This window comes from Schistocerca serialis, chromosome 2 (assembly GCF_023864345.2).
Source record: "Schistocerca serialis cubense isolate TAMUIC-IGC-003099 chromosome 2, iqSchSeri2.2, whole genome shotgun sequence".
Classification (NCBI taxonomy): Eukaryota; Metazoa; Arthropoda; class Insecta; order Orthoptera; family Acrididae; genus Schistocerca; species Schistocerca serialis.
In genome coordinates, this window is record NC_064639.1 from 874018917 (window position 1) to 874033534 (window position 14618).

The 14618-nt window shown below is 41.8% G+C and overlaps 1 protein-coding gene across 1 annotated transcript in view; it reads right to left on the minus strand.

Annotated features, from left to right (window-relative positions):
* LOC126456487 (farnesol dehydrogenase-like) overlaps nt 1-4273 on the minus strand; it is a 64838-nt gene extending 60565 nt beyond the window's left edge. Inside the window, exons 1-2 of the mRNA XM_050092238.1 lie at nt 4099-4273; nt 1038-1095 (exon numbers count right to left, since the gene is read on the minus strand). Coding sequence (XP_049948195.1) covers nt 1038-1095; nt 4099-4273 — 233 coding nt within the window. The remainder of the gene's footprint in view (nt 1-1037; nt 1096-4098) is intronic.
* Between the last annotated feature and the right edge of the window lie 10345 nt (nt 4274-14618).

Genomic DNA, 14618 nt, shown 5'->3' on the forward strand with positions numbered 1-14618 from the left:
ATTTTGTATAATTAGTGCCTTAAAAACTTACCTGTCATGAAAATGGAAATTTGTGTTAGTTTCTTATAGCTACAGTTTCAAAGTTTGTTGAACGTGAAACCGTTTTTGCTGATGTTTCTGCTTAGTTCGATTTCACTTATTATTGGTGTGTCATAATTTAACACAGAGATGACTAAATACAGTGTTGACAATATTTTCTCGCTTGCAACGCTTTAAAATTTGTTCCTAGGTACACGATGGTATTAGTAATTTTGATATTTTCAGAAAAAGACTGCAACACTGGATTCTGAAGGTCATTGTTTAAAAATGCATTAAGAAAATATATTACATTTAAATCAGGGACGAAAGTCTGAAATTTGTTCCATGGTTCAAAACTCTCCCCTATATGTTTCCCCATTTTGATTCGGTGCTATTAGAATAAAATAATCCTGTTCCCGGAAATCGACTATGCGATCAGACGGTCAAATGGTTTAACAGATCGGAAATTGCGGGACGTTACAAATTTCACGGCAATCGGACGACTAATATGTGTTATTGCAACAGGTACCTCTGCAGATACTCAGTTGAATCGTGCGCTTAAATCACCTTACGCACAGGTCCCTACACGCATAGGGAACTATATTTAACAGTTCTTTTGAAATGGTTAAAGCCATTCTACATAAACGAAGAATATTATATCATGTACAGAAAGCTTATGGTCCCTGCTTTGTCTCTCTGACTCTAACATAGCTCATCCCACAAAGCCCGTAAGTCTGTTTTTTCACCTACTTCTCATTACGTATGTTTAAATTACCTACATATTTAAATTAAATAAATTTGCTACTAATAACTACCATTCATGTATCGCACTGTGATCCTCAGACTGTTCAAAATTTATGATTCTTCATACTTAGATTGACCAAACTGATTACCCTGAAAATTCCATTACTGTCGCAACTCTTTCCTCTTATCACTTTCAAACTATTTATTCTTCTTGTCGGCATTTTTGGACCGCATCCCAACCGCCACTATCGACCACTGGCCACCGAATGACTCACTCCAACGTCTCACAAGCACGCACTCTCTGCCTGGGATTTCCCAGCTGTTGGTACACAACTGCAACAACCAGAACCTTCAACAATACAGACCGTTGATATCGCAGCCACGGGAAATGACCCGCTAATAGCTGTCTTTAGTAAGCGTATCGACAACGGCATCCTTGGACATCGTACGACTATGTACATAAGACGTCGAATAAAGGCTCTCCCCGTAGAACAAAGGCTTGCTTCTCTGCCAGTTGTACCCCACCTTCTCTGCTGAGAAAAATAAAAGAACCTGCACGGTAATGCAATGTATAACATACGTAGTGTTTTCTACTGTTGCTGACGTGAACTGCAATGAGAGTACAGGAAAATTCTAGTACTTGAGGTAGCCATTCAAGACGTTTTAGATCAACTTATCAAGCTGGCCTAATTCGTTTAAGTAGGAAAATGCATGGCGAGGAGAATGAATGTAAAGAACGTGTAAATGTAATTTAATGTAACTGATCTCAGAAAAGTGAACAAGTAACAGAGGCAGTGAGAATACATAGCCAAACGGTAAGGAAATTTATCAAAATATAAATCGCAAGACACTTACAAAGAATCAGTAGTAGGGAGTATGTCTAAACTGACTATATCACCATTCGCATGAAGTAACGGCAAGTGGGATCTGTTCCGAGTCTCGAAACATACTCGCCTCACAAAAACACAAATAGCCGATAGCTACAAGTCAGACGCAAGTCCAACACGTGAAAGTTATAGCAGTTTCGTAGTGCGAATCAACAAAAAATCAAGTATGAATCACAGGTATGTTGTGAACTATTTCATTTATGCATTTACTTGACACAGTCAAGCAACATGTCACGTTCTTTACATTCATTCTCCTCGTCATGCATTTTCCTACTTAAACGAATTAGGCCAACTTAATAAGTTGATCTTAAAATTCTTGAATGGCTACCTCAAGTACTAGAATTTTCCTGTTCTCTCATTGCAGTTCACGTCAGCAACAGACGTATATTACACATTCCATTACTGTGCAGGTATTTTTTTTCAGTAGAGAAGGTGGGGTACAACTGGCAGAGAAGCAAGCCTTTATTCTACGGAGAGCGCCTTTATTCGACGTCTTATGTTTCGAGTAAGACAGAAACAAACTGGGCGCACATTCCCATTGGATTGCAAACGGCTAGAATCCACGTTGATTGAACACTGTCATGCCTGGTGGTTTGATATGATTGCTCATATTCACATGAACTCAGTTTTGGATTACTAGGACAAATGTAAGGATTTAGAAACATATTTCACTACGGGAAAAGTAGATACCGCCTACATGAAAACTAAACAGGCTTCCGGAGAAACAGCAGCAAACCAGTCTTAAACAACGAAGGGAAAGCTGAAAGGAGGGACATTAAGTGAAAGGTCACGTTATAGAAATCGAGGCGGATATAATACTGCGGGAAGAATTTAACAGAGCACTGAAAGACCTAAGTCGAAATAAGGCCCCCGGGAGTAGACGACATTCCATCAGAACTACTGACAGCCTTGGGAGAGACGCCATGTCAAGACTGTTCCATCTTGTGTGCCAGATGTATGAGACATGTGAAATACCCTCAGAGTTCAAGAAGAATGTAGTAATTCCAATTCCAAAGAAAGCAGGTGCTGATAGCTGCGAATATTACCGAGCTATCACTTTTATAAGTCATGGTTGCAAAATACTAACACGAATTCCTTACAGAAGAATGGAAAAACAGGCATACGACGACCTCTGGGACAATCAGTTTGGATTCTGTAGAAATGTTGGAACAAGTGAGGCAATACTGAACCTACGACATATCTCAGAAGATAGGTTAAGGAAGGGCAAACCTACGTTTACAGCATTTGCAGACTTAGAGAAAACGTTTTACGACGTTGACTGGAAGACTCTCTCTAAAATTCTGAGGGTAGCAGCGGTAAAACATAGTGAGCGAAAAGCTATGTACAATTTGTACAGAAACACGAGAGGCGATACCGAACCTACAACCTATCTTAGAAGATAAGTTGAAGGAAAGGCAAACCCACATTTACAGAATTTGGAGACTTAGAGAAAGCTTTGACAACGTTGGCTGGAATACACCCTCTGAAATTCTGAGGGTAGCAGTGGTAAAACATAGTGAGCGAAAAGCTATGCACGATTAGTACGGCAGTAATGAGAGTGGCATGAAATGCATGCAGCGGTTGAGAAGGCAGTGAGGCAGACTTGTATCCGCTGTTATTCAATCTGCACATGCATCAAGTAGCAAAGGAAATAAAAGAAACATTTGGAGTGTTAATTAAAGTCCAAGGAGAAGAAATAAAAACTTTGAGGTTTGCCAGTGACATTGTAATTCTGTCAGAGACAGCAAAGAACTTGGAAGAGCAGCTGAATGTGATGGACAGGATCTTAAAAGGAGGATATACGAGTAAGATGAACGTCATAAAAGCAAAGCAAGGATAATGAAATGTAGTCGAATCAAATCAGGTGATGCTGAGGAAATTAGATTAGGAAATGAGACACTCAAAGTAGTACATGAGTTTTGCTATTTGGTTAGTAAAATAACAGATGATGTCTGAAGTAGAAAGGACAGAAAACGTACATTGGCTATGGCAAGAAAAGCGTTTCTGAAGAAGAGAAAATTATTAACATCGAATGCAGATCTAAGTAAGGAAGCTTTTTAAGTATTTGTCTAGTGTGTAGCCATGTATGGAAGCGAAACAATGGCGATAAACAGTTCAGATAAAAAGAGAGTACAAGCTTTTGAAATGAAGTGCTAGAGAAGAATGCTGAAGATTAGATGGGTAGATCACGTAACTTATGAGGAGGTACTGAATAAAATTGGGCAGAAAGGAAATTTATGGCGCAATGGCTAGAAGACGGGCTCGGTCCATAAGACACATTCAGGTACAGCATTGTATCGCCACTTTAGTACTGGAGGGAAGTGTGTGTGTATGTGTGAGGAGGGGAGGCGAAATCGTAGAGGGAGACCAAGATATAAGTCCAGGCCTTGGTGCCTGTAATCTGCTCTAGAAAAGCTGGCGGAGTGGCGTGACCATCTTCAGGGCATACCCCCTTCCTTCTCTCCAGCTGTAACTGGGTGGCCCACACCCACCTGCACCCTGTCGGCGCGCCGGGCGACGCCCACGACGGTGACGCCGTGCCGGAGCAGGGCGCGCACCACTGCGGCGCCGATGCCCGCGCTGGCGCCAGTCACCACCGCCACCCGGCCCCGCCAGCGATCCATCAGTCAGCCCTCTGGTCTCCGCTCTCGTCTGGGCTGGTCTCGGCTCGTCGTCTGGCCTCCAGGCGCAGCGGGCCGCTCTTATATACGGCGCTGCGCCATCCGCGGAGGTGAGGTGGGAGGTTCTGCGGGACACAGAGCTTGCGACAACTGGCAGGTGGAGCGCGTGACGTCACGAAGTTGGTCCGCGAGAAGGCGAGTTTTAATTGAATTCCCGCTATAATCTCGGCAATTCCGGCACTTACGGTCGCGTCTTGATCCCATAAACTATGGTGGTGGGCTCCATGTTGATGATGGTGAAGCTATAATTCATAAATTAAGATTCACTAGATAGGTTTGTATTTGTATTTGTATTTTAACCGGGGACCTAGAAACGATGAAGAGGCTCCGTCCCCTCCGCAGCTGCAGTGGTCCACAACCCCACGACGACTACCGCAGTCCACTTCACCCTCCGCCGGCCCACACCGAACTCATGGTTATTGTGCGGTTCGGCCACCTCCCAGGTAACGTCTCACACCAGACGAGTGTAACCCCCATGTTTGCGTTGTAGAGTAATGGTGGTGTACGAGTACGTGGAGAGCTTGTTTGCGCAGCAATCGCCGACGTAGTGTAACTGAGGCGGATTAAGGGGAACCAGCCCGAATTCGCCGAGGCAGATGGAAAACCGCCTAAAAACCATCCACAGACTGGCCGGTTCACCGGACCGGACCTCGACACAAATCCGTCGGGCGTATTCGCACCGGGCACCAGGCGCTCCTTCCCGCCCGGAAAGCCGCGCGTTAGACCGCACGACCAACCGGGCGGGCACTAGATAGGTTTACTGCAACCTGCTTCCTTCTAAGCACATATGAATTCTTACACCTAATATATATACTCCCTTGCTACATACGACAAACAACATAGATCCCTCCATGGATTCAATTTGAGTTTGCAAAGCATCTCCGTAACACTTAAGTGTTGTGCTAACCTACTGGTAACAAATCTAGCAGCCCGCCTCTGAAATGCTTCAGTGTCTTCTTTCAATCCGACCTGGTGCGGATCCCAAGCACTGGAGCAGTACTCAAGAATAGGTCGCACCAGCGTCCTATATGCTGCTTCCTTTACAGGTGAACTAATCTTTCCTAAAATTCTCCCAATAAACCGAAGTCGAACATTCGCCTTAGCTACCACAGTTCCCGCATGCTCGTTCCATCTCATATCGCTTTGCAACGTTACGCCCAGATATTTAAACGACTTGGCTTTGAAAGAACGACACTAGTAACACTGTAATGAAATATAATAGTTTTATCTTCCTCCTCATCTACATTAACTTACAGTTTTAGATTTAGGGCCATCTGCGTTTCGTCATACCAACTAGAAATTTTGTCAAATTCGTCTTGTATCTCCCTACAGTCACTCAACTTTGACACCCTGTCGTACACCACGGCATCATCAACCAACAATCGCAGAATGATGCCCACCGTGTCCGCCAAATCATTTATGTATAGAGAGAACAACAGCGGTCCTATCATACATTCCTGGGGCACTCCTCACGATACTCCTCTCTCTGATGATCACTCGCCGCCGAGGACAACATACTGGGTTCTATTACATTTGAGACAGACCCTCTACAAAACAAAATTGGTCACTAACGACAAATGTGTGGTATCAGACTCTGTAACGAAACTGAAAGTAATTTGTGAATTTAATTGTATTTAAAGTGTATCTGTGTTGGTTAAAAACAGTCTTGGTTGCAATTTTAGTTTTTTTTTATTTTTCAACGACGCGTTTCGCCTTATTTAGGCATTTTCAGGTTATCTTTTCAGGTGGACGCGAGTGACACCAAGATCTGCATAACGCATAAAATTCTGTTACTCGCTCCTGTGAACGGAAATGCGTTATGCAGATCTTGGTGTCACTCGCGTCCACCTGAAAAGATAACCTGAAGATGCTTACATAAGGCGAAACGCGTCGTTGAAAAATAAAAAAATAAAATTGCAAAAATGCTTCAAATGACTCTGAGCACTATGGGACTTAACATCTGAGGTCATCAGTCTCCTAGACTTAACTAACCTAAGGACATCACAAACATCCATGCCCGAGGCAGGATTCGAACCTGCGGCCGTAGCTGTCCCGCGGTTCCAGACTGAAGGGCCTAGAACCGTTCGGCCACTGCGGCCAGCTAAAATTGCAACCAAGACTGTTTTTAACCAATACTGTAAGCACTGGTTTGCTGTATGCCAAATATGGATTGGAAGAATTTCTGTATCTATGTTGTTTCGTGACTTCTGTGATAGACCTGACATTCATTTCTGTAGAACAAACGTGTTCTAGGCATTTAGAGCATTTCATGAACGTACAAGTCAAATAGAAACCTCTCAAAATGACTTTTTCTTAAAATCTCTAAGTGGGTGCTAAAAATGTAAAAGCCCGCTTCTGTAGCTGGGTCGTCAGCGCGGCTGACTGCCATGCAGAAGACCCGGGTTTGATTCCTGGTGCTGCTAGATATTTTTCATTGGTGAGAAGACTGGTCTGGGGTGCATTCAACCTCGCCGAGGCCAACTCGAGCGAATAGTAACGGTTTCAGGTCGCGAAAACTGACTACGGCAGTGGGAGCGCTGTGATGACCACAAGACATCCAGTGACGCCACTGCCGGAGGATGACATTGCGCTTGATCGGGTCCGACTTGCCCGTCTAGAGCCAGAGCGCAGAACGGTATAAACGTAAAATATTTGTTGCCAGTGCGGCTGAGCTCACCGCAAACGGGATAAACTCTGACATATTTACTCAATCTCTTGGGATGAGCATTAGTATTTCAAAGAGTCGTCGGAGGGTACCCATTGCTTCAAAGTGTTACATCTGGTGACTTTGAAAGCTCATTCCTAAGCCGCAGAAATCACAGGTAATGAAACTTTTATCCATTGTTGATGATGATTACCGCGATTGTCATGAAGAAAGGCGTCGAGGAATTACTGCAACCAGTCGCCTTTTGTTTTGTTCTTCAATTTTTATTACCCCTTTACCGGTTTCGAACCGCCTAGCGATCCATCATCAGATGGCACATATTTATTGATTGTCCACAGGAGTGTGAGAGTCGTGTAGTTGTGATAATATGTATAAACGATGCATATAAGTACTGAGTGCGGCGAGAATTAATCACATTATGAGCACCATTTTGTTGCGTTACTTACAGTTACTAATATCCGTTGGTCGGCTGTTGCTACACACAGTATTCTGCAAACTATAATGAGTGTTTTCCAGTGACGTTAATTGTACTGAACTTCACATACTTAGCCACAAGTAACAACTTCCGCATGCTTTACAAAACGTAATTAAACCAAGGACTACAGCCAAAGTTATGTCAAAGAGCTCGTGTTAGGACATAGAGTCGCTTTGTTCTGCTCTTGTAATACACACTGACGACAGCAAGTATGTATCTATTTCTCTCTTGCAAAAATAGCATGTAGTTACATGGCAAAGCTGATATGTGATATTTGTAAAATGTATTAAACAATGAGTTTGGAAGGTAATGGATCCACAACTTTAGCAACGAAATTTTGTTTGACATTTCATTTATCTTTTGTTCAACTAAAATTGATCCACACTTATGAAATAAACAATTAACATCACAGTATCACTTTGATTTATTTATTTATGATAATGAAATGTTAAGCAGGATATGTGGGAGGAGTGTGTGTGTGTGTGTGTGTGTGTGTGTGTGTGTGTGTGTGTGTGTGTGTGTGTGTGTGTGTGTTTGTGGTCTGATGATGAACAGCTAGGTGGTTCGAAATGGGATAAAACTGGTTGCAGTAATTTTAGGAAACCTTCATGGAGGATGGTTCTTGAACAACTTCTGGAACTGACAGTTGACTATTCTCGCTTCACTGAGACGTGTACTTGTAGTAAAATGTGAAAGAAATAACTTTAAAATATGTCACACTTTGTGATTCCTGAAGTTTCCCCGTAGTAAATAGTATTCCAAGAAATTTTGGGTTTGCAGTCGGATGACGTCCACGATATTTCGGCTGTCAACCAGCGCGCCATCTTCAGGTGAGTGTTTTAGACTGGAGACAGCTATTTCAAATCACTAACTTTACATCAAAGATTGGCGCGGAGACGCACGCGCATAGGCAGCCTCTACATGGGCGCCGTATTCGAATAGTGTTTCATGTATAGCGCGCAGGCACATGTGTAACGGCGATGCTACGTGCACAACACCTGTCTAGATCCGGGCAAGCGCAGTTAAGTATAAGTAGTAAAATTAACTGTCGCTAAACATATCATTAGGCATAAAATATTTTCTTTCTGAAGAACAGCAGCTCCCATGCGTTATCGGTTTGAAAGCCGCCGTCACGATTAATAAGATCTTCCGTATGTGCACAAATTCCTTAAAAACTGAATCACAGAAGTATCTCGCCGAGGCCAAGAGTGGCAGAGTAATCCGTCGAATGTCCTGTGAAGATACAATGCTCAGTATCACTAGAAAGGCTGTGAAATGCGGGTGTGGCGATCATGTTCGACACACCTTTCACGTACTGTGTGTGTGGTCTGAACAACGTAGTGTGTTGTTTTTCTAATATCTGTGTATGTTGTTCTGCTCCGTACGTCAAGTTGTGCGCTTTAATTGTGTATACATGTGCTGTTCCATAAACTGTATCATTTGTAGACACATATACGTATAGCTACACATCAAATGACGCCAGACAAACTAAGGTGACCACACAATTTATCACGCGCAAATTACAGTCTTTTTTATCTAAATATTATTTGAAGGTTTTACCCGCAATATGACACAGGTAAAGAACGGTGTGAAGCATCGTACTAGCTCGTATATTAGTAAGAGATCTCAGGTTCTTTTTGCGTTGCTGTTTCATTGAAACTAATACTGCTTTAATGTCATGGGTTCGCGTAGAGAAATATTATTATGTGGCATGTTTATCACTGATCATTTTGGATTAAGTTAATTTCTGTGAATTTATATAGCTGAGATAAAAGGTAGCCGATAAGTGGCAACCACAAAATTTAATGAAAACTGTTATTAACTTTTGCAAATAAATTAAAATGACACTGAAGTTAAATAACATAATCAAAATGTCAACTTTGTAAGTTATTGCCGCGGCTCTGTCCCATTTAATATTGGCAATATTCAAATAAGATGTTGCGACCGTGCAAATGACCGACAACAATCTTTCATAGGCTCGCGCTGTATTTCGCATCCTGACATTCTGAAAAACTAAGTGATTAGTTTCCTAACATGTATGGATGCTAAAGATAAAGGTTTTAAGAGCAAATAAACAAATACAATCAGGCAAAATGCAACATAAGTACACTTACAATGTTTCCCACGTCTACCCTCATCCAAGATAGAGACCAGACAAAGTAATTACATAAAATAAGTCAACTATTACACATTTATTAATATTTTTGACATATAACAAAGGACAATATACATGACAAATCTATATTGTGTTTAAATACAATTGCGTTGAATGAAAAATGTTTTTCCTGTTCATTTTACGTACCTCTTTCAAGAATCATTAAAGTCTTAATTCATTGTACTGTTCGTAATTCCATACGAATAAATATTGTTCTCCCCAGGGCAATCAGTACAGAAGGCTTTGCCATACTGGCACTGTAATCCATAGATTCCAGACTTTCGCATTCCCCGTTCGCTCTTTACCAGAGAAGAATGCAAATATTTGTAGGTGGCCGAAAAATTAACATAATGTTTCCTTATCATTCTGTCTAATTTCAACGAAATAGTGCAAACATCTGGGAGGAATGCCCTAGACTTGAACGTTTCCTTCTCCTCTTTACCTTATGTATTGTATTGCTTCTTCCTCCTAAAGGTCTGATGGGAACACACTGTAGGTAGTGCACCTGCCTCCGAAAGGTAAAGGTTCGAGTCTCGGTCCGTCACAAAGTATTAATCTGCCAAGCTGTTACGTATTGTGGTTTTGCAGCTCCGTTCCCAGTGCACAAGCGCTCGAAGGACGCCTGTAGTTTGTGAAGGATGCTCATAGCTAGACGCTTCTAAATGCAGGTCTGTATGTGTGGGCTTACGGTAAACGGAGTGCAGCAGTGAACCATATGCTTTCCGATTGAGTCAGACACCCTGAAACGGCAGATAGCCGCTCTTCTTCATTTCCATCGTAAACTGGATATTCTCATGAATGGAATTCATATGCTGAAGAAATCGTCACAGTTGATCTTCAGCCGTGGGACCACACTAGAAAAGTATCACTAACATATCGGCAGAAGACTTTTGATTCATGTTCTGGCGAATGAAGTACCCTCTCCATTGAATCATCTTTAAAAATGTTTGCTACTAGAGGGGGGAGAAGACCATACATGGCAAAACCTTCAGTTTGTTCAAAATAGTCATCGTTGAATTAAACATCGCTGTTTCATCATGCCGTTTCCACAACCTACTTTTTATTGAACAGCCAATTTGTTGAGCAAATTGACGCTGTTGCCATTGATGGTCCTCTCTCCCCTCTGGTAGCAAACTTTTTTTTATGGAAGATTTTGAGGAGAGGATACTGGGTTCGGCAGAACTTAAGCAAGAGGTACCTGTAATGTATTCGCAGTTGTGAATATGGACAACCATTGGCTGTATAATGAAATGACGACAATGAAGATATGTGCCGGATTGGGACTCGAAACCGGATTCCTGTATATCGCGAGCGGTTGCAATACACGCATGTCCAAAGGAATGTGGCCTCATACTTCTGAACAGCACAGCCACTGCAGTATCGTAAGCCAGAAGTATTTTGGCGATATGCTGATTACACTTTTGTAGCGCGGACCAACGGTTAAAGAAGAACTGTCACGATTTTTGCAACATCCGAATTGAGTTCACAGGAATATCCAATTTTATGATGGAAATGGAGAAGGGCGGATGTCTGTCGTTTTGGACGTCTTGGTCAGTAGGAAGGTGGGCGGCCTATTGGAATACCCCCTTTATCGCAACCCTACACAAACGGACCTGTATTTCCAGCCGTCTAGCTGACACCATACTGCAGTCCGCCCCGATAGCTGAGTGGTCAGAATGACGGATTGCCGTCCTACGGGCCCGGGTGCGATTCCCGGCTGGGTCAGGGATTTTCTCTGCTCAGGGACTGGGTGTTGTATTGTCTTCATCATCATTTCATCCCCATCCGGCGCGAAGGTCGCCCAATGTGGCGTCGTATGTAATAAAACCTGCACCAATGCGGCCGGACCTGCCCCGTAAGGGGTTTCCCGACCAATGACGCCAAACGCTCATTTCCATACCATACTGCGAGAACTATGGCCGTCCTTCGAACGTCTTCGCTACACTAAACACATTTTGTGTCTGATAGAGACAGCCTTGTAAAGAAGCTGGAACACAGAAAACGTGTTGTTCAAATAGTGTATCCTTAAAAGTGGTTGAAATGAGTAATAATTTCAGTAACAAATAGTAGAATTGGTAATTCTTAACGATGCTGCTCTTAAACGAACCCGCCATCGTCCACTTCGTCTGTCTTCATAACTGAATGAATTTAGCTTACTTCGTTTGCTGTCCTCTTTCTCAAATTACCAGTAAGTGAACCAAATATATAGTTACTCCTTGAAGTGGAGAGAACAGAACTACATCGTCGTAATATATATAGCACACCTAGCCATCGCGTTACAATATGCGCCTGCAAGAAAAATTTAATGAATTTTATTCTTTAGGTGTGATAATTAAGAATTTATGACTATCCTCCGTACTCACCTTACCTGGACAGTGCACTTAACCAGCTGAGCTATCGTTGTGCAGATCACGATCCAGTCTTTCAGTTTCACTTCTGGCAAACAATCCCCCAGGCAGTGGCTTCCTCCGCAACACCTTTTCTCGCAGGAGCGCTAGTCGAGCTAGGTATTCCAGAGAATATCTGTGAACTGTGGAGTTCAGAGAACAGGATCGAAGGATTGGCAGAACTGAAGCCATTACAGCGTTTCGTCAAATAGCTCAGTAGATAAGAGAATTTTCCACCAAAAACGAGGTTTTACAATCGCGTCTCTTCCCGGAAGTAAGCTTTAAGCTGGTACGTAGATGAACGTTATCTAGTGTTTCGCGACGCTAAGGTATCGTGTTCTAGTACCACGACGTTTTCAGTAGTTCTAAAGTCATTTGTACACTTGCTTCAGTGACGTACGCGAGGTAAGAGGCCTTAAACGCCATTCACACAGTCAAGAATCAACTGTTTCGCGTTCGGCTGTGCTGGAGATGTAGCAAGCAAGTTAAATGCGTCCGTCACCGACTTCTCAGCACTTCACATTCAGAAGCTCTTCGTTCAGTCCTTCAGCTCAGAGGCAAAAGAAGTGTTGTCACCATATTAGACAGGTAAGGTGCCCTGCAGAAGACGGCTCAGGTGAAATACGTCCGGCAACCACAAACTACAGCAGTGCGCTCGCTATGACACGGAAACGAGGAAGGTCACGCTCCATCACCATGTGACGTCAACGCCGATGGAGGAGAGGCACTACCTCAGTTGGAAAAAGCACTGCCATCATCATCAGTTAACATTAACAGCAAATTAACGAAGCTATTAGTCGCACTAATAAAAACCTGTCTCGCAGTCACAGGGATTAGAGTTCAGAAACCGATTCGTCCACAAAGATTTGGTTTTTTCCTAAACTGCTTAAGCTTCCTTTCAAGAGAGCACTACCATTGTCCTTCCCCATCTACATCTACATAAATATGCGGCATGAAGCTGCGCAGCGCATGGCGGAGGGCATATCTGACCAATGTTACTGATTTTCTTTCATATTCCATTAGCATGTTGAGGAGATGTAGCGAAAGAGGACGTCCCCGTCAAATTAATCTTCCCACTAGTAATAACCTTGTTTACGCAAAATGTAACAACATTTAATCTGTCTGTTGGATAAAAGGGAAATCTGGCAAATAACTTTCAAGAAAGGAGACGAAAACTAACTCCTCCACAACGATTTAAGTACAGAATCTGTCTTACGTACCTTTGGAATAACTAAAAACAAAATACACAAAATTTGACTGTTCCGAGAATTTGCCGGATACTACTCTCACGCTTACTAGATTAATCATTAACACTCATTATCAGAATCAGGCAACTTCCGACAGTGGCTATGGAATATTGTAATGTGACAAGTTTCTGTATGTAAGCCAACTTGATTCGGAACACCGCTCACCAAATTAATGCCAAAATTTTGATGTTTCCACCATAATTGTTATTTTCCCATCATGTGTTACACTTATCATTGGTGTTGTACCCCTTGGGTTAAAGAACCAAATATGTTGTCTTCTTTTGAGAGTAAGAACATTCACATGAAATCAGTCAATGATACTTTTATTGACATTGTTTACCATTTCTTGTGTTTCTGTATATATGCTTGGATTGATTACAATACTAGTGTCATATGCAGAAAGAACTAGTTCTGCTTGTTGTATGTTAGACGATAGGTCATTTAAATATATGAGGAACAATAGTGGACCTAAGACTGAGCCTTGGGTAACTCCATACATGATTTCTCCTCAGTCAGAGTTATGTCACCAGACTGTATTGGCTGAATTACGGAATAGTACCTCCTGCGTTCTTTTGGTTAGATATTCATTATACATTGGTTGGCTATGTCAACATTTCCATATACTTCTATTTATCTAGGAGAATACTGTGATTCATACAGTGAAATGCGTTAGATAGATCGCAAAAAAATATCAACCGGCGGTATTTTAATATTTAATGCTCGTAACATTTAGTGAGTGAACATTTAAATGATATTCCCAGTAGGGAAACTCCTCGGAAACCAAAACTGTGTTTTCCTGAGGATGTTATTGTTGCTAAGGTGAGATACTACTCTAAAATACATCAACTTCTCAAAAATTTTAAAACCCTATGTCAGCCGTGAAACAGGTCTGCAGTAATGACATCTCTTCCATCACATTTCTTAAATAGGTCTTTAAAAATGGCGTATTTCAGTCTCTCTGGAAAATTACCTTGAATTAGTGTGCATTACATATTTAAGGAAAAACTGGGCCTATTATAAGAAAATAAATTTTTAGTACTATTTTAAAAACATCATCAGAACCAGATGTTCTTTTATTTTTAAGAGCATGCATAATTTTCTTCATTTCAGAAGAAGAAGTTGGTGATATATCAATATGACTGAACTGTATGATAGTTAATTTTTAAACGTAGTGCTGTGATATTTTTCTTGAATTATTTGTTCCTATGCTTTCTGCTATATTTAAGATAGGATAGAGTGTATCACGGACATGATACAGTATATGGGGTGGACGTAATTAAAACAAAGGCATTTCTCGAAGCAGCAGGATCTTCTCACGAAATTTCAATCAACAACTTTCTTTTCGAATGCAAAAATATT